The 19,233-nt window shown below is 32.1% G+C and overlaps 5 protein-coding genes across 9 annotated transcripts in view; 2 read left to right on the forward strand and 3 right to left on the reverse strand.

Annotated features, from left to right (window-relative positions):
- LOC108746813 overlaps positions 1–4,714 on the reverse strand; it is an 8,000-nt gene extending 3,286 nt beyond the window's left edge. The window contains exons 1-15 of one of the 2 annotated variants that reach the window (XM_018483790.1): positions 4,512–4,714; positions 4,329–4,390; positions 4,107–4,249; positions 3,827–3,921; positions 3,449–3,531; positions 3,290–3,345; positions 2,842–2,998; positions 2,324–2,728; positions 2,053–2,254; positions 1,777–1,965; positions 1,356–1,504; positions 1,060–1,161; positions 724–841; positions 427–559; positions 37–268 (exon numbers count right to left, since the gene is read on the reverse strand). In XM_018483790.1, the coding sequence (XP_018339292.1) occupies positions 37–268; positions 427–559; positions 724–841; positions 1,060–1,161; positions 1,356–1,504; positions 1,777–1,965; positions 2,053–2,254; positions 2,324–2,728; positions 2,842–2,998; positions 3,290–3,345; positions 3,449–3,531; positions 3,827–3,921; positions 4,107–4,249; positions 4,329–4,390; positions 4,512–4,538 (2,153 nt within the window). In that variant the 5' untranslated portion in view covers positions 4,539–4,714. The remainder of the gene's footprint in view (positions 1–36; positions 269–426; positions 560–723; positions 842–1,059; positions 1,162–1,355; positions 1,505–1,776; positions 1,966–2,052; positions 2,255–2,323; positions 2,729–2,841; positions 2,999–3,289; positions 3,346–3,448; positions 3,532–3,826; positions 3,922–4,106; positions 4,250–4,328; positions 4,391–4,511) is intronic. The other variant, XM_018483799.1, reaches the window with a different exon arrangement.
- A 71-nt stretch (positions 4,715–4,785) lies between these two features.
- On the forward strand, positions 4,786–9,607 carry LOC108745906 (odorant receptor 9a-like). Its single transcript, XM_018482332.1, has 10 exons — positions 4,786–4,909; positions 5,591–5,998; positions 6,341–6,457; positions 6,690–6,807; positions 7,043–7,295; positions 7,841–7,963; positions 8,246–8,336; positions 8,587–8,723; positions 9,028–9,160; positions 9,554–9,607. The coding sequence occupies exons 2-10, from the start codon at positions 5,771–5,773 to the stop codon at positions 9,605–9,607; spliced, it is 1,254 nt and encodes a 417-aa protein (XP_018337834.1). The 5' UTR covers positions 4,786–4,909; positions 5,591–5,770.
- Positions 9,608–9,626: 19 nt separating this feature from the next.
- On the reverse strand, positions 9,627–12,268 carry LOC108746826 (telomerase reverse transcriptase-like). 3 transcript variants are annotated; one of them, XM_018483820.1, is made up of 7 exons: positions 12,160–12,268; positions 11,346–11,997; positions 10,915–11,228; positions 10,572–10,732; positions 10,256–10,500; positions 10,000–10,193; positions 9,627–9,896 (listed from the first exon to the last, which is right to left on the reverse strand). In XM_018483820.1, the coding sequence occupies exons 1-7, from the start codon at positions 12,201–12,203 to the stop codon at positions 9,737–9,739; spliced, it is 1,770 nt and encodes a 589-aa protein (XP_018339322.1). In that variant the 5' UTR covers positions 12,204–12,268; the 3' UTR covers positions 9,627–9,736. The 3 variants fall into 3 exon arrangements, with proteins under 3 accessions (XP_018339322.1, XP_018339313.1, XP_018339333.1); XM_018483811.1 differs by having other exon boundaries at positions 10,572–10,777; XM_018483831.1 differs by lacking the exon at positions 10,000–10,193 and having other exon boundaries at positions 9,827–9,896; positions 10,572–10,777.
- A 353-nt stretch (positions 12,269–12,621) lies between these two features.
- On the forward strand, positions 12,622–14,255 carry LOC108747191 (ATP-dependent Clp protease proteolytic subunit). 2 transcript variants are annotated; one of them, XM_018484517.1, is made up of 6 exons: positions 12,622–12,745; positions 12,886–13,014; positions 13,131–13,265; positions 13,346–13,736; positions 13,803–13,988; positions 14,171–14,255. In XM_018484517.1, the coding sequence occupies exons 2-5, from the start codon at positions 12,979–12,981 to the stop codon at positions 13,946–13,948; spliced, it is 708 nt and encodes a 235-aa protein (XP_018340019.1). In that variant the 5' UTR covers positions 12,622–12,745; positions 12,886–12,978; the 3' UTR covers positions 13,949–13,988; positions 14,171–14,255. The 2 variants fall into 2 exon arrangements, with proteins under 2 accessions (XP_018340019.1, XP_018340027.1); XM_018484525.1 differs by lacking the exon at positions 12,622–12,745 and having other exon boundaries at positions 12,805–13,014; positions 13,397–13,736.
- Positions 14,256–14,452: 197 nt separating this feature from the next.
- On the reverse strand, positions 14,453–17,712 carry LOC108747185 (LIX1-like protein). Its single transcript, XM_018484508.1, has 5 exons — positions 17,314–17,712; positions 16,548–17,215; positions 15,968–16,150; positions 15,502–15,848; positions 14,453–15,432 (listed from the first exon to the last, which is right to left on the reverse strand). Exons 3-5 carry the CDS (start codon positions 16,122–16,124, stop codon positions 15,028–15,030), a joined length of 909 nt encoding a protein of 302 aa, XP_018340010.1. The 5' UTR covers positions 16,125–16,150; positions 16,548–17,215; positions 17,314–17,712; the 3' UTR covers positions 14,453–15,027.
- Positions 17,713–19,233: the final 1,521 nt, after the last annotated feature.

Genomic DNA, 19,233 nt, shown 5'->3' on the forward strand with positions numbered 1-19,233 from the left:
ATTTGATAACGATTATACTATAGACATCGATTATACCTATTAACGCAAATATAATTAGATTTCAGTAATAAGCATAATTCGTCCACTGACAATTCCAAAAAATCTTTTGTGCTAACAAGCATCAAGAAAAATTTCATAATTCTCGGCACCATCAGTTCCATTACTGCGGTATTCTCGATTTTCTTTGCATCCAAATATAGTAAGAAAGCAGTATCCTCGGAGAAGAGCTCGTCATTGTCAATGAATGCCCAACATTGCTCTTCTAATTCTTTATAAAATACAATGTATATATTTTTAATGAGAAATCTGTTTTATTATATTTTTTATATTACGCATGAATGTTTAGTTAAATTTCTTTTTACATTTAAAGAACAAAAATGCATTCTATTTTACATTAAAAATTTAAAATACGAGATAAATTCGCACCTTTGATACCCAGATACTGTGCAGCCATGAAAATTTCTAATATATTATCTCTTCGTAAAAGCTGACAACTTTCATTTATTGGACTTATCATCCAGTCATAAATAATAGAAAAGGCCTTGGAAGTCACACTACTCTACATTTTGTGCATATGACAAATTATATTTTTAGAATTTTAAGCTAATTTTATTACCTCTTAGGTTAATATGAAGATATTTATATAAGAATGCTTTGATATAAAGATTTTCCAAAATTTAAGCCAATTTAAAAAAATGTTTTTGAATGCAATTTAGATCTTACGCCAGATAAATCAATATTCTTGCAGTTTTTCTCATCGAAAAATGTGCTGTAACTTTGCAGAACAAGGAGATGGCAGTGAAATTCATCGTGATCAATTCGGATAACACAGTCAGCATTCCTTGGCGGAACAAATAAAGAAATATTTGTTTTAATACAATTTAAGTTTTTAAACTGTTGCTAATAAAACATGTACAATTTAAATTGATCTCTATTAAATAAAATTTATCAGATTAAGTTATTTATTTAAAACATTCAACATTTGCAATGTGATAGAAAGAGAAAAAATTCTTTATTTAAGAATTTTACTTAAAATTCTCTCCCTCTCTTTTTTCTTACTTATAGTTCGTGATGCGTATAGCTAATTCTTGATATAAATCACTCTTTTCTGGAAGTATTATATTATTCCAATCAATTGGTTGTTCATTCGTAAATCCCAATCTGTTTTCCAAGAAGGAAAATAGTTAGTGTTAAAATAAAAAAAACTTTAATTTTCAAAATTGTTATATCCACATAGCATACCCACTTGCTGCAACTTTATGTTACTGTAATATTGTTAAATTGATCTGTGCTGTATGGGTATAAATGTGTTCTTAATTTAATAATTTTTGCAATTCAAATTTAAGAAAACTAACGAGGCAAGTGGTATTTCGTTCATTGGAGGAAGTTGATGAGATGTTGATTGTACCGAATGGTTTTGTTCCATTTCTGATGGATAAAACTTTGTACTTGATTGCGTTCGTGATCTATAACTTCCTTCGATATGCGGTAATTTTTTCTGTGCCTGTTGTCGACCAAGTAATATTTTTAATCAGAGCTAGGATTTAATTGTACATTTCGGCCGATTTTCAGCTTGGTTTCCTGCCCCTCACTTCACCAACCCGCGCGCAGCCTAAATGCCGATCTGGCATGCGGCATTTGCGTGCGGGTAGGTGAAGTGAAGGGCAGAAGCCGAGCTGAAAATCGGCCGAAATATGTAACTAAATCCCAGCTCTGTTTTAGACGGTGTCAAAACAATAACTAGTTTGAGTAAACAATAAAAAGTTTGAATTTTACCTGTAACTGATCAATTGTCGACGGCGTGATGCCAGGCGGGAGATCGATGTATCTTGTTCGATTCGGAGAGTCGAAAACGGATGTGCCAACAACGTTGTTACCTGATCGATTAAGCTCAGCCTTGACGTCGACTTTCGTTTGTCGTGGATCAGCAGCTAAAACGCTGAATTTCTTTGACTCGAATACAACCTAGAACGACTATGCTATGTCTGTTTCGAGACCGATATTTCTGAAGCGGTTTCATTATAACATTTGTTAAAACGAAATCTTTCTTACCTGATTCGGAATGATTTTGAGGTTACCACTGGGTGTAGCTTGGAAGGGAAACACACGACTACGACTATCCGTTTCGTTTCCTTCATTCGCGAATGTTGATTTAATGCTCGTTTTTTTAGGATAAATTTCTATCTGCTTCATCGGCAAGCCTAGATTTGAACAAGATGCTGATTGCTTTCTACCTTTTGGATTCTCTGCTTTCCTACAAGTCGTATTATATATTATTTCCACTATCTGATTCTGTTATTTATCTACTCTCCAAATTATTTACTCTAAATGACAATCCATAGGTTTCGAAGTGACGACTTCAACGAGCGAGCATTCCTTTTTCCGAATTCTTTCTTGTGTAATACATTTACGTGATCTTTGATTTGTTGAGTGTTCGTTGATATGACAAGTAAGTGTTCTCAATTGCGGCCTGACAGGATCTTGGGAAAGCTTGGCTGTGCACTCCAAATCCTTATACTTGGAATTTATTTTTATCTGCCTTTTAAATGATGTCCACCTATTTTGTAGCGGAGATACAAATCGCTCTACTCGATTCGCGTGATAAATGTTTACATTCAAAAAAGGCTGTTGCCTTGATATATGATATCTTTTGGAAGTATTTTTTCGTCGACTTTTTCGTAGTGAATATCTCGGAGACAGAGTTTCCGGAGTCTCTATGATTTTTGACCTTTTTCAACATATTTTTCGAGTAAAATTAATTTATATCATAGTTAAATATTTCTGTTTTTTTAATCAAAATTAAAAAAAATCTTTTCCACTGTATTGATATTATTTACTTACTTATCAGGTGACGGACAATTTATAACTTCCGATCTCGGTACGTGTGAAGTTTTTACTATTTGATTGGATTTCGGAAGTTGCACTAGAGCGTTTGAAGATGATTGAGGAATATTAAATCTACCATGATAAAGCACAATAACGCTGCTTTTACTGTTACCTGTGCATAGGAGATATAATGATCATTACCAATCAATTTACTTCTGGATCGATTAAAAATAAATTATTCCATAACTTCTCTCTCTCTCTCTCTCTCTCTCTCTCTCTCTCTCTCTCCCTCTCCCCCTTCTTTTCCCTCTCCTTCTTCCTTTCTAAATTGATCTCTAAAGAAATCTAGCTTTAACAATTACCCAGTCAGAAATAATAATGGAATCGACATCGATTTAATGCTTTCGACATCGAATTGATATCGATTCGATATCGATTCCATTATTATTTCTGACTAACTCACGTTTCTTGCTGTTCTGTCGAATAGCCCTTACTATCCGTGGTGTACTGCTTTGCTTCCTGTTATCAACAAGATAGGCAATAAATACAATTAAAACTTGTGCCTCAAAACATTAAGCAACTATGAATAAAAATATATAATTGGTTTTACTTTTCAAATTACCAAATTTTTTCGTTAAATTTATTTTTCCGTTCAAATTTTTCACCATCACTCGACTGCTTTCCTTTGACGATTACTCCTTGTGGCTATGCAAAAACGTTCGTCCCCCCAAAAATAATAATGTATCTTTAAATTCATACCTTCATTATAATATCAGAGAATAAATTTATATTAATCCAGAATTTCTTTATAAGACGCTAAACATAGGATTTTTATAAATTTAAATGCATTAAAAATATATTACATCCTAGATGATTAAAATTAGATTTTAACTGACAATTACAAATGACAATGTCCCTAATATCAACATACTGTTGATACAAAAAAAGATTAATCCAAAACATTCTATAATTTATAATTACTTCGTATTACGCCTCATACCTTTACCTCATATCTTTTCAGACAGACATATGATGCAGAAGATTCAATATTTGAGATACGTTGTGGTGTAGCAACGTGGTCAACTTCTCCAGTAACTAAAATTTATCTCCACAAAATAATATGAATGTAAAAAATGTATAATAACAAGTTTGAATAATTTTGTTAAAATTGTTTCATACAAAACATTTTTATTAAATATCATTTTATCTTTTTTTTGTCCTTTTTTATTAAATATTTAGAACTTAAATATTTAGATTTTATTAACACTTACATCACTTACATAATTTTGTTTCAGTAAATCGATTATTAGTAACTGGATCTTGATGTAATGATGTTGATGATAATTTGAGATTTGATTGATCGTTTTTTTCGTTTTTTGATAGTTGACAAGCAAGTCTCAATTTTCGATAAGATTGTGTTACTCTTGAAAGATATAAAATCAGTAATTATACAGTTTTTATAAGATATAAATGTGTGGATCATGATTAAAAGCAAATATTACTTTGGATTTGGTAGATCAAGATCCGATGAAAAATCGTCTTCAGTAGAAGTATCAAACTGCTTCTGCATATTCAATTCAATATATTATATGCGTGTGAGATATATAATATACAATATATATTTTTGTATAAACAAGATTAAAACACCATATTGGTTAATTGTATTAAACTTGCGCTATACTCACATCATAACGCACGAAGCGTCTTCGCATGATACGTGTCACGTTTAAGGTATAAGTCGCGAAATTCGCATAATAACGACGAAACGCTTCTTTTTCGTCCCTGTCACGTGAAATAAAAAATAATAAAAATATAAATATTATATAAATTAATGCTGTGACATTTAAAATGTACGGGACATTTGCAAAAGTGCGCGTGTCTAGAAAGGCCTTAGATACATAACAGCTAACAGATGAATGAGATGAACAAGAGAATATCCTATTTCGTTTCCAAAATTTAAAAAAAAAACTGCATAATTTGAATCATGGTGGTGGAAGAATTATGGTAGTTTTTTCCACCGTGATTCTTCCATCTGACTCGAATAGACTATACCTTGAACGTGACAGGTTTCGCGCATTATGATGTGAGTACAGTGCAAGTTTAATACAATTAATCATATGATGATGTTTTAATCTTGTTTATACAGTTGGAGTATAATAAATAATATAATAAATAATATAATAAATAATATAATAAATAATAATACAGTTAAATTATAATAATTAAGTTTGTTCTTTATTATTGCACTAGAACTTCCCTTCATCTCACTTTCGCTAAATATCAAACATATATTTTACTTCCTTTTATCTCACTTTAAATTATAATTCAATTATAAGCGGACTAAGAATATATATAATAAAATTCTCATAATATTTTTATTATTATAAGAACATTATATATATTTACTATCTTTTGTATAAAGATATTTTCTTTCTTGATTTCTAATATATTTAATATAAACACCTACACACGCGCGCACGCGCACGCACACACACACACACACACACACACACACACACATACACAGAAAGAGCATGTTACAAATCATCTTAAATTTTTCAATTCTTTACTCTTAGAATAAATTAAAACATTTCAATAAGTTTAAAGAAGCAATTTCGAGAATATAAAGAAATACGGAATTTTCATTAGTTGTATTAAGTGAAAGAAAGAAATTGTTACAGACAAAAATTTATTTAAGGATAATAAGATCGAACACCATATCTTGTAATTAAAAGATATGACATTCGATCTGTTATACCCGTAGAAATGTTGAGGTCACGTGAAACAATGGGAAGTATTTCAAAGTAAAAGCTTAGACTGAAGAGACATGAAGCTTGTGTAGTTGTCTGACGATTAAACGGCGACTATAAGCGAGCAATTAAAATAATTTTACGATGGTACTGAACAAACGCTCACAGAGAGAATTATTAAAGGCAATTGGTGTATGCGAAAAGATGAAATGATGAAAGCTTCCTGTGAATTCTCTCTGAACATATTCTTCTCCTACAATTCTATTGATAAGCGTGAAATGCAGTTCTTCGAAGGACGGAATTACAGGATCAATAAAATCCTCCTGTCGTGTGTTGGACAATGGCCATATCAAACGAACAGAAGTAGCAATGCTATTATTATCATTATAGTGTCTTTAGCTGGCACGCAATTTATCGCCAAGGTATGACAATGCAACACGGTTAAGTTTACGATATACAATCATATGATCATATGATCAAAATTTTATCAATCCTTTTTTTATAGAAACAAACCCAGCCAACATTATGTCCAAAATGCGGACATAAGATGTCTCGAAAAACGTCCTGTAAATAAAATGTCTCAACATCTTTAAGACGTCTTATGTCCGCATTTTGTAACGTTGTTTGGGAAAAATTATTTATTGGATATGACTATTTTGTTCTGCATTCCATTATATTTTATATATTGTATATTGTATAATTTAATATACAATATTTAAATGCTATGTATGCTTCGTATTTATAATTTCACGGTTCAAGCATAGATATGTGGTTTATTCTCCATTGATAACATCGATTTGTTCATCGATTCTCTTTCACCATTGGTAGTCGATATAGGATGTGGAGTAAAATTAATCACTTGCGTATTAAAAGCAACAGAGGTATGTAAACACGTTGCGATATATATTTCAGTTGTCAAAATATTTTCAGCATACATCCGTTTGCAGAGGCATTTGGATCTTTTTAAAATTTATGAAATATGCGAGAAAGAGCTAATTTAAGTTACGTGTACAATTAGATAATTATTATACAATAATTTAGCAAAAATTACAATTTTCAGTTATAATAAAAATTTTTAATTTAAATCTTCTTTAAGATAAAATTTAATTCTAGATAAGGGCACTTTTTGACCAAATACAATGCGATTGGCAACTATTAATAACATCTTCACAAATCAAGATTCTTAATAATTACGCACAAAATGGACGAACATTTACGATCATATACGCGAGTAAGCATAGTATGCTATAAAGAAAAAAATCCTATGAAAGATTTTTTAAGTTCCTTCTAAAAAATTTTTTTTTTTTTCTAACGATTATATTATAGTAACAGTAATATACACATCATATGTTTCTTTATTACAGTAAAATCTATTTTAAGTTCTACATAGTAAGAATTTAAATGACTTTTATTTTGTAGCAGAAATAAAGACTGATAAAAATGATTAAGAATACTTGAATCTTTAGGTGCTTTTTATTCTGCATTGGTGTTATTTATGTTAGCACCATTGCAATCGTTGTTACTGGATTCTTCTTCAAATGATACAACTCGATTATTATTACATCAAGTTGAGTATTATATCGATATGGAAAAATACTATTTACCAATCTTAATTCACGGATACACTACCGCGGTCATTTGTGTGAGCATAGCCATCGCAGCAGATACAATGTATGTAATAGTAGTACAGCATGTTTGCGGACTATTTATGATTATTGGGTAAGATAATCTTATAACATACTCATTTTATTCATATATTTTTAAAACATATTTAATCTGAGTTGAGAGAGTTTATATGAATAACCCAGATAGCAACGTGTCTATTTTGTTACTGGCATGTTGCTTGCTAAGTATGTGTTGCTATCAGAATTGCAATAATTAAGTCCTCATTTGTTGGCAACTTGATGCCTTTACGATAACATTGGATAGCAATTTGCTGACAACTTTAAAATCAAAAGTCATCAAAATTCGTACTATTGCCATCATGTTACCGTAACAATATGCAACATCATACAATGTTATCATATTGCTGGCAACGCAAGATAACACATTGACGCAGCTATCTTGCTGTTAAACTGTTGACAATCCTTAATATACACATTGTTGTATGTATGTTACTACAATGTCGGTATATTCGAAATCGTTGAAGACAAATCTACGACAAGTTGCCAGCATCATAAGCAATCACAGATTTGTGCGATTTTGCTAAGACACGCTTTGCTATCTGGGAAGTAGTTTAAAAACTTGTATATCAATTGCATCAGGCAACAACTGGAAAATATAGTAAAAGAGGGTAATCTAGAAATCAATTTTAATCCATCTATAACAGAGGATAAACCGTATGAAAATATTGTAGGCAGCATTCATGCACACAAGAGAGCTTTAAGGTGCTGTGATATAGAGAATATATATTATTATTACAATAGATATTATGTAATTTTACTTTTGCATATATATCTGTACATACAGTTATTTATTTTTATATAAATTATTATTTATATTGAATTTATATACAATTACTATACATTAATGTATATACAATATTATATATACTCAAACAATATTGTATATTCATTGTATTCATATAATTATATGACGCATATTCCTAGATAAATACACGTACATAAATAACACTTAATTAAAATATTATGTTTTAATTTACATAAAAGATTTGCCAGTCTCATTGAAGCAGTATTTAGTCAAATGTTCCTTGTAGTAGCAGGTTTCAATATGCTTATTATAAGTATGACAGGTGTTACGGTATGTCAACTAAATCATTCGTTCTTATAATAATGTTATTGCATGAATTAATATTAATGAATTACAATTTACATATTAATAAATTATTAATATGTAAAATTAATTGCTTAATCATTACTTCAAGATCTATCTTAATGTTATTAAAAAATTAAAGTACTTTAATAACTAATTTAGTAATGTTAATTATAAAAAGATTTAAAATCAAAAATATTACTTGTTCTTTTATAATTACAACATTCAATCTTCTCAGGCAGTTTCAAATATGGACAAACCAGAAGAGTGTTTAAGGCAAATAACATTTTCATGCGCATTGTTAGTGCATCTATTTTTCGAGAGTTTTCAAGCGCAACGTCTAATCGACCATAGCACATATATTCATACTAGTTTGTATGTATAAATTCAGTTTTATTTTTTAGAAAATCTTAAATGTACTTTTGTAGAACATATATCTAACATATTAATAATATATATATATATATACATTATAAAAGCAAACTTATAAAGCAATATAAAAAATTTTGTAATAAATTTAATAAAATCCTTGATAAAACACTTATCTGATAAAACGATCAAAATCCATTTGTACTTATTTTCAAACTAAATAAAAAAAAAAACAAAAATTCTACTAACTAAAAATTAACTTTCAAAATATGCTCTAAAAATAATATAAAATATTGTATTTTGTTTGCAGAATGAATATAGCATGGTATCAAACTTCGTCTCGAACAAGGAAAATTTTAATTTTTATGTTAATGAAGACACGAGAACCTTGTGTATTAACGGCAGGAAAAATGTTTGTCATATCTATGGATACTTTCTCTACGGTAAGACACATATTCTAATTACATATATACGTATAATGTATGTATATAAAATCTTGATACATACATATACATATATATACAAGAATATTATCTTAAAATCATCTAAAAAACTGTTTTAAACCTTCAGTCAAATACACACACACACACACACACACACACGCACACGCTATTTATCGTATATAACTAAAGATTTAAAACGGCCTTTTAGGCGGTTTTAAAATAATTTTACGCGAAATTTCTAATTAATTATGCGTTTAATACACGAGGCGTACATATGTTGATTCATAGAAAAAAAATCAAATCAGGGAAGAATGATTATATTGATAATTTATAAATGAGTAATTGAGCAATACAATTTTTATTTTTAATATTATTTATTTATTCTCTTTCAAGATCGTACGTACATCAGTGTCATATTTTACAATGTTGCGATCAGCGAAAAATTAACGAAAAATTAACTGTTCGTAAGCTGATATTGCGTATTTAAATTTAAAATATAATAATATGTACAATATAAATGATTGGTTGCAATATGTTTTAACTAAGGAAAGTTTAGAATAAATACTGACAACACAGTTATAACATTTTGTGAGGTCCGACATTAAACATTGGTACTTTCCACCTTAAAAATTTTATTTCTACGGGTGCACAAGGCATTCCTACATTTGTTCGTGTTTTATGTGGATTAAATTTTACACCATATTCAGGTATGCCATTCCCAATTATTTCCAGAAACCTAAATAAAAATTGATATATAAGATTTTACAATTTATTTTGTGCATGCGTATGTGCACGCGCGCATACATGTTTAATAATATAAACAAGATTATTGAAATTACTTTGCTGCATGATGTTCATTTTCAGTAAAATATAACATATCATCAACATATTTAACTAAAAGACCATTGTTCGTATATTCAGATAATATGTCGTTAATCATGTGTTGATAATATATATCAGATAAAATCGAAGATACTGATAAACCTTGTGGCACACCAGCTTTTATTGAACGTATTTGACCATTTAATTTAACCTACGATAAAAATATTATTTAATATTAATTGCAATTATTACTTTCATGTATATTTGTTTTACCTTTTGTTGAAATATTAATTCATACAGCTTAGAAGTGACCCATATTTTTTTAAGTATTTTGGGTTTTTCTATGCTTGGATCTATATGTTTCGATATTAATTTTTTCAGGTGATTAGATATAATCTGCACTGTATATTTGTATATCTTATTTCGCCTTTTCTTAGGTTTGTTTAGGGTACAAAGTTGTACAGCAATATAACCTTCTAGTTCTCGACAATACATATGAATAATATTATATAATTTTTCTAAAACAGATTAATAAAATACTTGATAACAAATGTATTAAATGTGATAAACAATAAATTAAATAATATACCTTGTAATATCGAACCAAATGCATCTTTAATATCACATTGAACAAAATATAAATGATTCTCAGATCTTGGTGTTAAAAAACTTCGAATTGCATGTTTGCAGCCTGCTATAGTTGGAATCCCATTTTCATTAAAGTATGTGATATATAATTGTTGAAGAAATCTTAAAATAACATCAATTTTATCATACTTTACTTTAGTATCATGCCTAAAATTGTAAATATATATGTATACATATATACACACACACACATACACACACACACAACACTTCATTAATATTTATATTTATTTGTAGCATGAGGGAACAACATTGAAGGAATGTTAGAACAAATTTTTATGTACTTTGTCAAATATAATGGTCTCAAACCAGAAGAACTTGGAATAAATTTATATGTCCCAGTAATTCGTTTCTTATTTGACGTCATATATGGCACAAGACTACCAGATTTCTCCTTTTCTTTTATATATTCATTTTGCATATTGCACCAATCATCTTTTATGATGTAAACCCATTTCTTTCTAATTGCTATCAAGACCACATATTTATGTAAAATCTTTATGATATATTGTGCAAAAAACCAATGTAATAGCTTCAGTATAATTATCCATTGTATTGTTACATCATCAACTGAATGTAACCAATTAATTTTGGAAATCTAGAAAAGAAAATAATGCAGAAAATATTGGAAAATTTTATGAAATTGATAAAAAAAATGACAATGGTCTTAACAAGATCAAAATTTTTTATAATTTTTTTAAACTTTCAAACATACATCCAACTTCCTGAATAATAGTTCGACAACTAGCGAAGCCCCAGTGACAACTGTTTTTCGTACAGTTCTTTTGAAAGCACTCGTTATTAATATTTGATTTGGAACTGTCTTTAAGAGACGAGATATTATTTTCTTCAAAACTTTTTGATTTTTTAAGGTGCCAAATAATTCAAGAGGAACATTTTCATATACCAGCAAACCAAAGAAAGATTGTAGTGAATGGACATGAATTTGATGCTTGAATTTTAAGAGTGGATACTGTTTTCTATCTTTATCTATTATACATTTCAACTTATCAAAATAATTATATTTATTATGCCGGTTTTTGAATAATATCATTATTGGTGATAAAGCAGGAATAACGCTATTTAAATTAACGTTTCTATAACATTCTGTAAGTCCAATATCTGTACTTAGAATTTTGTAACACATATCCTGTCCTGTATCCTTGCTTTCTAAAATAGAATATTTGGAAATTTTTGCCGTAGTACGATTTCCCTTTCGTATTTTACATCTAGACTGAAACAATTTCACTCTAGAATTATATGCTTGAAGTGGAATAGGACATGTAACTTTTGTCACTGCTTTTGACTTTGGACATACGTTTCTACGTTTCTTATTCCATCTTTTCCTATATGAAATATATCTATTTCTGAAAAAGAAAAAAAATTGATATTTGAAGAAAAAAAAAATAATAAAAAATAATATACAAAATTTTTAAATCCTGATTCTGCATATAGTGCTATTATGCTACTTTTCAAAAAGAAAATTAATATATTAAAGGAAAAATATTTAAAAAAAAAATAATAGTAACCTGTAATTATTCGTAAAAGATAGTGTGTCACAATTGCGAATCATTTGTATTAGAAACTTTTAAGTGTTCCAACATAAGAATTATGATATCGGAGAGTGATAAGGAACGATGCAATATATATATATATGTAAATGTACTATACAAAGAGAAACTTGAGAGAGAACACGAGGGCCTTTTTCTTGTAATCGCAAAATACCCCTCGCACTTACTGCCCTCTGAAGAAGTGGATGTAAACTACAAAACATATTCACTTAAGGCCAGTTTCATCAACGCCAGTTAGCTTAATCGGCCTTTGACTGACCAATCGCGTTCGATGAAACAAAAGGTTACTGGCTCTCCAATTGCTTCATGCCAACTGTTACACAATGATAAGATGCACCTGAAGAGTGCGCTGGTGATGCAATATTCTCAATTTAGCTTGAATGTGATCCTTCTCAGGTTTTTTTCTGATACAATTGAAGGAGGAGGAGAGCGTATTTTGAGAAATGTAAAATACATAACCTGTACGAAACAAATAGTAATTTATATCTGATAAGAAGAAGAAGCAAATTAATAGGCATGAAAGAGTTTTTTCTCTTACACTTTTGTACGATCTCCTAACGATCTCTTAACGAACATCTCTTAGAATTTATTTAGTATCTTTACTAGTGTATGTTTGGAATATAGGTTATATTTGATATTTGTGGAGTTTTTATATTTCTTAATAAGTTATTTGTCTTTACTCAGAGATATTGTAATTGCCGCAATATCTCATTACATGAATTCTCTTATTAGGAAACATTCCTTTCTAAATAATTATTGTGCTACCATTCTGCCATAATGTTGCAAAAAGTACATAGGTTACTACGTATCACGGTGAGTATTTTTATAAATATAAAAATATATTCAACGCAAAAAATGATTATTTTGAAATAATCTCTTTGTGAAAATTGACAAATTAAATCAGCCTCCTTTTTTTCTTTCTTTAACAGAATTATGGACACAAAGTAAGCAGTAGATATTTAAACTTTGTTCCAATTGTAGTAGAACAAAGTGGACGCGGTGAACGTGCATATGACATTTATTCGCGTCTCCTAAAAGAAAGGATTATTTGTCTTATGGGTCCAGTACGATGCACAACTTTTTTATTGTCCTATTTACACATTAATTTATAATTTTATAGAAATAAAGTCAATCGTCTTTATAGGTCACAGATGTTGTAGCTTCTGCAGTAATTGCTCAACTTCTTTTTCTTCAGTCGGAAAGCAGTAAAAATCCGATTCACTTATATATTAATTCACCTGGTGGAAGTGTAACAGCAGGACTTGGAATATATGACACTATGCAATATGTTCTTCCACCTATTTCTACATGGTGTGTAGGTCAAGCATGTTCTATGGCAAGTCTACTTTTAGCAGCTGGAACCAAAGGTATGCGTCATTCTTTACCAAATGCTAGAATCATGATACATCAACCATCAGGAGGTGTACAAGGACAAGCTACAGATATTCAGATACAAGCTACAGAAATTCTGAAACTCAAGCAACAGATCAATGAACTATATGTAAAACATACTGGACAGAATTTAGAAGAAATAGGTATGCCTACCATATCATATCTAAGCTTTACCATATAAAATTTCTTTTATAAAAATCATATTGCAGCAAAGAGTATGGAGAGAGATAATTTTATGAGCCCAACACAAGCTAAAGAGTTTGGAATTATAGATAAAGTATTGGCCCATCCTATGCAAGAAGAAATTGTAGAAACAGCGATGGAGAAAAAGGATAATGTATCGAAAAAACCTTAGTACTACTGAATAGGAAGGATACATGGGTTCCATTTTATTGGTATGTTGTAATAAATTCATTAAAAAGATGTATCATTATTTAATAATAATAAACTATTTATAAAACAATTATTATATTGTCCTATTCAATTGAAAATGATATATTCACTTTCAAATTGTCATATATAAAACATACTAATTTATAACAGCAATATGAATGAGTATTAAAATGATATATTTCAGAGTATATCTTCAACAAGCGTGATATATTGATATAAAAGCAAGCGTCCAACTTGCAAAATATTAGGTAAAAAATTTTTTCAGCCAATGGATATCATATCATATATTATGGTATACTAATAGTTTGTTTTTGTTTATATCTCATAACATAAGTTGTTTATAAAATTTATATTCCCAGCATTCTTATAAATCATAAAAATGAATTACATCATTTATATATATATATATATATCTGCCCTATTTGTTTGATCGTTATCTTAAAATTTTTATCTTAAAAATGCTGTTAATTTATAGTTTATAGTTATTATTGTGAATATCACACGCGCGCGCGCGCGCACACACACACATTTCATACCCTTTTTCAATTCCAAATACATTGCGAAATTATATCTGTCGATCTTCGACAAACTACTCTGATGATTAAGCAGAAATCTTACGAAATATAGATAATGGAAGACAAAGCCTTGCGTCCCAAAATATATACACATACTAGTAAAATGTAATATATAAAAATGCGAGTGTTCTATATTGTGTGCACACAGTATATCTTTATGATGCTTAATGATGATATTTATATATACTTAGTATTTCTATATAATTCAAAATATCCCATTTAAGATCTATTATCACCAGAAATGCTTTATAAAAAAAAAGCTCTATGAAAAGATACGCTTTATAAAAAGGACGGAAGTTGTTTTCGTTGCCATAAAGTTACGTCCTAAAAAAAATTAAGTAAAACGGTCTTTATAAAATAATCTTAAAAAAAAAAAAAACTATTTTTTGTCTTTTCTTTCAAAACTTATTCCTTGCAAAAGACCAGTCTTGTACATTATTTATTTTAGTGACGTTCACATTAGAATTCACTGCGGACAAACCTGCGCATGTGCGAGCATTAGTATATCTTTCTTTTCTTTTGGAAATCTAAGTTCTCGTCCCGCTAATCGCGCAGTTTCAAGTTCACGCTCGGCTAAGGCCAATTCCATTGCCACGATCCCACCACCACTTTCGTGTTCTCTAGCAACCCAGTCTAATGCCATTTGGCTACGCATATCGTCGTCTAATGCTCGATGACTATAATGAGCGACTACTTCCTGCCTGCTGCACTGCCTCTCTCTCATGGCTTTTAAAGAGCCATTCCAATGAAGCAATTGGAAAACTGTCATTAACTCTTGGAATTCCAACATTGTTCTTCCACGATTGCATTCCAACATAAAACGGAACGCACCTATACCTGTATTTGGATCTTCTTTCTCATCACCGCTTCCCTGAAAGCACATGCATTTAAGCATTGTTCCTAATTCAATGTAATAAATAACTTTTCATATTTTATTTACTTGTGCTTGGCTACCAACTCCGTTGGACGTTGCTGAAGGTTTGGCAAAACTAGCCCTTGCCTCTGCAACAGCTTTTTCAATAAAATCATCAGTAATCTTTCGCGATGGATGTTCATTGAATACAGAATTCATCAGTGCAATTTTTGCAGCCGATCTACGTGCTTCTGCCTTTGTGGGACAGTTTTGAAAACTCCCGAAACACGATCCTCCAGGAAGTGTTACATAACAAACATAAGGTGGATTGGCACCAGGAACAGATTCATAAATAACTAATGCACCATTTCTCAATTCTGTTCCTCTAGCTTGTTTCATCTGCCAAAATTCTTGCAATGCTTCTACGACATTTACTGTATATATATAAGAAAAAAAAATATATATATATATATACAAAAGTATACAAAATTAAAAGTAATCAAACAATTAATAAAATTAAACTAATAATAGGAAAGATTTCTTTATAATATACCTCTGCCATAACCTTGACTGTGTTTTGCAAAGCTATTGACAACTGCATCTACAGCCTCTCTTAAAACTTGCTTGGCACGGGCATCCACCAGTCCACCTGTGACCCCCATATTTTCAGTAACACGTGATTTTGTCTTAACTGGCATCATGCCTTGCATTACTCAAAAACTTGCATTTATTTACTCTGCAAAAATATAGCATCTCTTTAGTGTTATTTCTAATCTCCAAATCACAATAGTAAACATAGTAAAGTGTCTTTAAAATTGTTGATATTTTATAGAATATTACTCAGTGTGTTGCATGTATAAGAGTGTAAAAATTATTTCAAGATTTCTAATAAATGGAGCATGTGTTAATCAAGTTGTATACGAATTTGTAATTAACGGAAACAAGATTTTGTTCTTTTACGAATTCACCGACACCGTCCACTCGTTGACACTCGCATTCATCGCACTCATCGCACTCACGATCGGGATTAGGTCAGCGTTCGCGCTCGTCGATCACAATATTCACGAATTAACGATCGCGATGACGATCACGACCACGCGTGCAATACGTCTCGTTTACTCTGATTTACTCACCGAAGAATCGGCAAGACAATGCTGTGTGCACGCACACCGTGAACACCGTCTTCCTGATGACCGTCGACCGTCGACCGTCGGCTCGACGAGTCAGACGAGTGTGTGTCGGATGCTGCGCGACAACGGGAACGGAAAGACAACGGTGGCATCGGGCGTGGGAAGGAACCCAGGAGGTCTGGACCGCCGGACCGGACAGAGAGACGTCAGAGACCCGGATGCCCAGGAATTCGCGTAAATTACTCTCCAATTCGATCAGGGCACTGCACCGTCCATCGAACCTGACCGAACTGAGCTGAGCAGTGAGGCCAGTGAGCGCCGCAGGATCAAATTGCAAGACACTCATATAACGCGTTTAATGGCCCCGGACTCCGGACCGCTGACGATTTCCAGAAAACCAGGGCCGTGCAACTCGCATGGCCGCCCCGCGCCACCCGAGCTCCATTCAATTCCCCAGATTTCCTTCTTTGTCAGTTGTGTATCAGTTTCATCCAGTTTCCCTTTGTCGTAAACTCAAGATTTGCTAGCTACGTTATATTTTTTCTTTACTTTTTTCTTACGCAACGCATGAAATTTAATCGCACTGTGTCAAGAATTGCTTTCATTATCAATTAAATAGCAGTAAAACTTTTCATACGCGACTTTCATATGCGAACCATTATAGAGAAAGTCTGTAAAAAATGTTTTTTTTTTTTATTATTTACTTATTATTAGGAAATATAAAGATTATGAGAAAATGACATGCAATCTCAGAGACAGTAACACGTACCTTTACTGCTTTAAATTAAGTATTTTAATTAATAAATAAATCGCGCGTATGTTGCGTCTGACGTGTGATTGCTTGCTCAATACAAGAAGAAGAAGAAGTAGAAGATATTCTCCTGGAAGTAAAATTGCGAAAAGTCACGTCAATTCTATCTTATTCCGCTCCTCTCATCATCGGTTTCTCCGCTATTCTCCGTGTAATACATATATAGATGCGTGTAGATTATACGCACACTAATGTAAGACTTGCGAGTGTAAATTCCAAGTGCATTATCGGAGCAACTTGGAGCAACTTGAACAACTTGAAATCTAGACGACTAGATTTCTCGCGAGACGACTCAATCACAAGTGCGCCGTATCGCGATCGCTTTTTGAAAATCTAAAGCACCTGTAGGTAAAACAGCAGACATCGTAACGCGCTAAATTCAAACGTGTCTTGTCTTAAGGATTAATAAATAATTTAAGACGTTAAGAAATAATAGATAATAAATTTGCTGACGTATCTTGACGATTTATAATAAACGATAAGGAGAAAGCATTACTTTCGCGAATAAATTATGACTTTGTTTATAACGTGATGTATAATATTTCTCCTTATAAATATTTCTTTCAATTTATACATCTGTGTCAATCTACGAAAGACAAGATAACTAGACAAGATATATATATATATATATTAACTATTATATATTTATTAAAATAAAAAGTGTTGAAGTTTGAATCCTGAAATCATGATACAATATACATATACACAGACTGGAACCAAAGTATATAATTAACGTTCTGCAAAACACAATCCGACACGTAATCTTATCGTCAATACTATAACATTGTACATACACGTGTTATTTTATATTATTACATTTATATTACTGAGCGGAAAATTATAATATTGATGTAATGTTATTATATTCGTTTGTATTCTGTGTATTTAATTTGGACTGCTTTTCTCACTGTTTATATCTCACTATTTTATAGACATTCCATTGTTGCACATCTGTTTAAAAAGAAAGATATCTGCAATTTTCTTGTCGATCGCATAACACGTGAGGTATACATTGTCAGTGTCGTAGGCGCGTGATAATTTGATGAATTTGCGCGGAAAAAGTGTGAAAACCACCTCGACATTCTCGAGGCGTAGGCAGGTAATGGCACTAATGGCGCGTTGGATACGTGGCAAGACACAAGTCTCTCGTTTGGTACGGCCTCCTACGGCCTACGGAAGTAGGAAAAGCCCGCGTCGCGTCGCGCCGCGCCAACCGCGCCGATTTATGTATGGCGATTTACGCGCGCACATTTCCCGCGGCGGCCGCGATGCAATCGTCGTGTATTGCTCTGCGCACCACTGCACACTTGCACTGACTTGCACGCGAGTAGGTGTGCGTACGGTGGATCAGCTGAGCGCCAGCTGTGCTGCGGGCCCCGACCAATCGGTGACGAGAATAGCAGCGCGGCGTGGCGCCCATCGCCTCGGCCGTCGGCGTTCCCGCGAAACGCCAATTTACAGGCGCCAGTTCGCTCCGTTCCGCGTCACGGCAGAAACGTGTTCGCGTTCGCGTCTTCCGTCATTTGCCGCGCGCGAACAACCATAATAAGCTAATCCGCACGCGAGTGTGTTCACGTTTGCTCCGTTCCGACGGCGAAGCCAGTGCAAACCAGGGTGATATCCGCGTGACGAGAGCGGCAACCAGCCGAGGAGACGCGTAGCTGTGACGGGCCCTCGCTTACTGCGTACTTCGTTTTACGGTTCACGAAACTCTCTGGACTTGCGTTCCGTCCCTAGGATTTTGCGTGCTCCTAGGAGCCTGCATCAATTGATTGCCGATCGCTGCACTAAGCGACGATAATTTGGCCCTGATTTAGCCCAGGCGAGCTAGCCGGACACAGCTATACCTTGCGGAAGGATACCGCTCATCGTGGAGTC

The sequence above is a fragment of the Trachymyrmex septentrionalis genome, unplaced genomic scaffold (genome assembly GCF_001594115.1).
Source record: "Trachymyrmex septentrionalis isolate Tsep2-gDNA-1 unplaced genomic scaffold, Tsep1.0 scaffold107, whole genome shotgun sequence".
Taxonomy (NCBI): Eukaryota; Metazoa; Arthropoda; class Insecta; order Hymenoptera; family Formicidae; genus Trachymyrmex; species Trachymyrmex septentrionalis.

Coding starts and splice junctions, on each gene's coding strand:
- LOC108745906 (XM_018482332.1), top strand. CDS start 5,771: ATGCGAAAAGATGAAATGATGAAAGCTTCCTGTGAATTCTCTCTGAAC. Junction 6,458..6,689: donor GCGTATTAAAAGCAACAGAG/GTATGTAAACAC, acceptor ATTTAATTCTAG/ATAAGGGCACTTTTTGACCA. Junction 6,808..7,042: donor ATTTACGATCATATACGCGA/GTAAGCATAGTA, acceptor TTGAATCTTTAG/GTGCTTTTTATTCTGCATTG.
- LOC108746826 (XM_018483811.1), bottom strand. CDS start 12,203: ATGATTCGCAATTGTGACACACTATCTTTTACGAATAATTACAG. Junction 10,778..10,914: donor AGACCATTATATTTGACAAA/GTACATAAAAAT, acceptor TTACAATTTTAG/GCATGATACTAAAGTAAAGT. Junction 9,897..9,999: donor AATGAACATCATGCAGCAAA/GTAATTTCAATA, acceptor ATTTTTATTTAG/GTTTCTGGAAATAATTGGGA.
- LOC108747191 (XM_018484517.1), top strand. CDS start 12,979: ATGTTGCAAAAAGTACATAGGTTACTACGTATCACG. Junction 13,015..13,130: donor ATAGGTTACTACGTATCACG/GTGAGTATTTTT, acceptor TTTCTTTAACAG/AATTATGGACACAAAGTAAG. Junction 13,266..13,345: donor TTATTTGTCTTATGGGTCCA/GTACGATGCACA, acceptor TCGTCTTTATAG/GTCACAGATGTTGTAGCTTC.
- LOC108747185 (XM_018484508.1), bottom strand. CDS start 16,124: ATGCAAGGCATGATGCCAGTTAAGACAAAATCACGTGTTACTGAAAAT. Junction 15,849..15,967: donor CAGTCAAGGTTATGGCAGAG/GTATATTATAAA, acceptor ATATATATACAG/TAAATGTCGTAGAAGCATTG. Junction 15,433..15,501: donor GAGTTGGTAGCCAAGCACAA/GTAAATAAAATA, acceptor ATGTGCTTTCAG/GGAAGCGGTGATGAGAAAGA.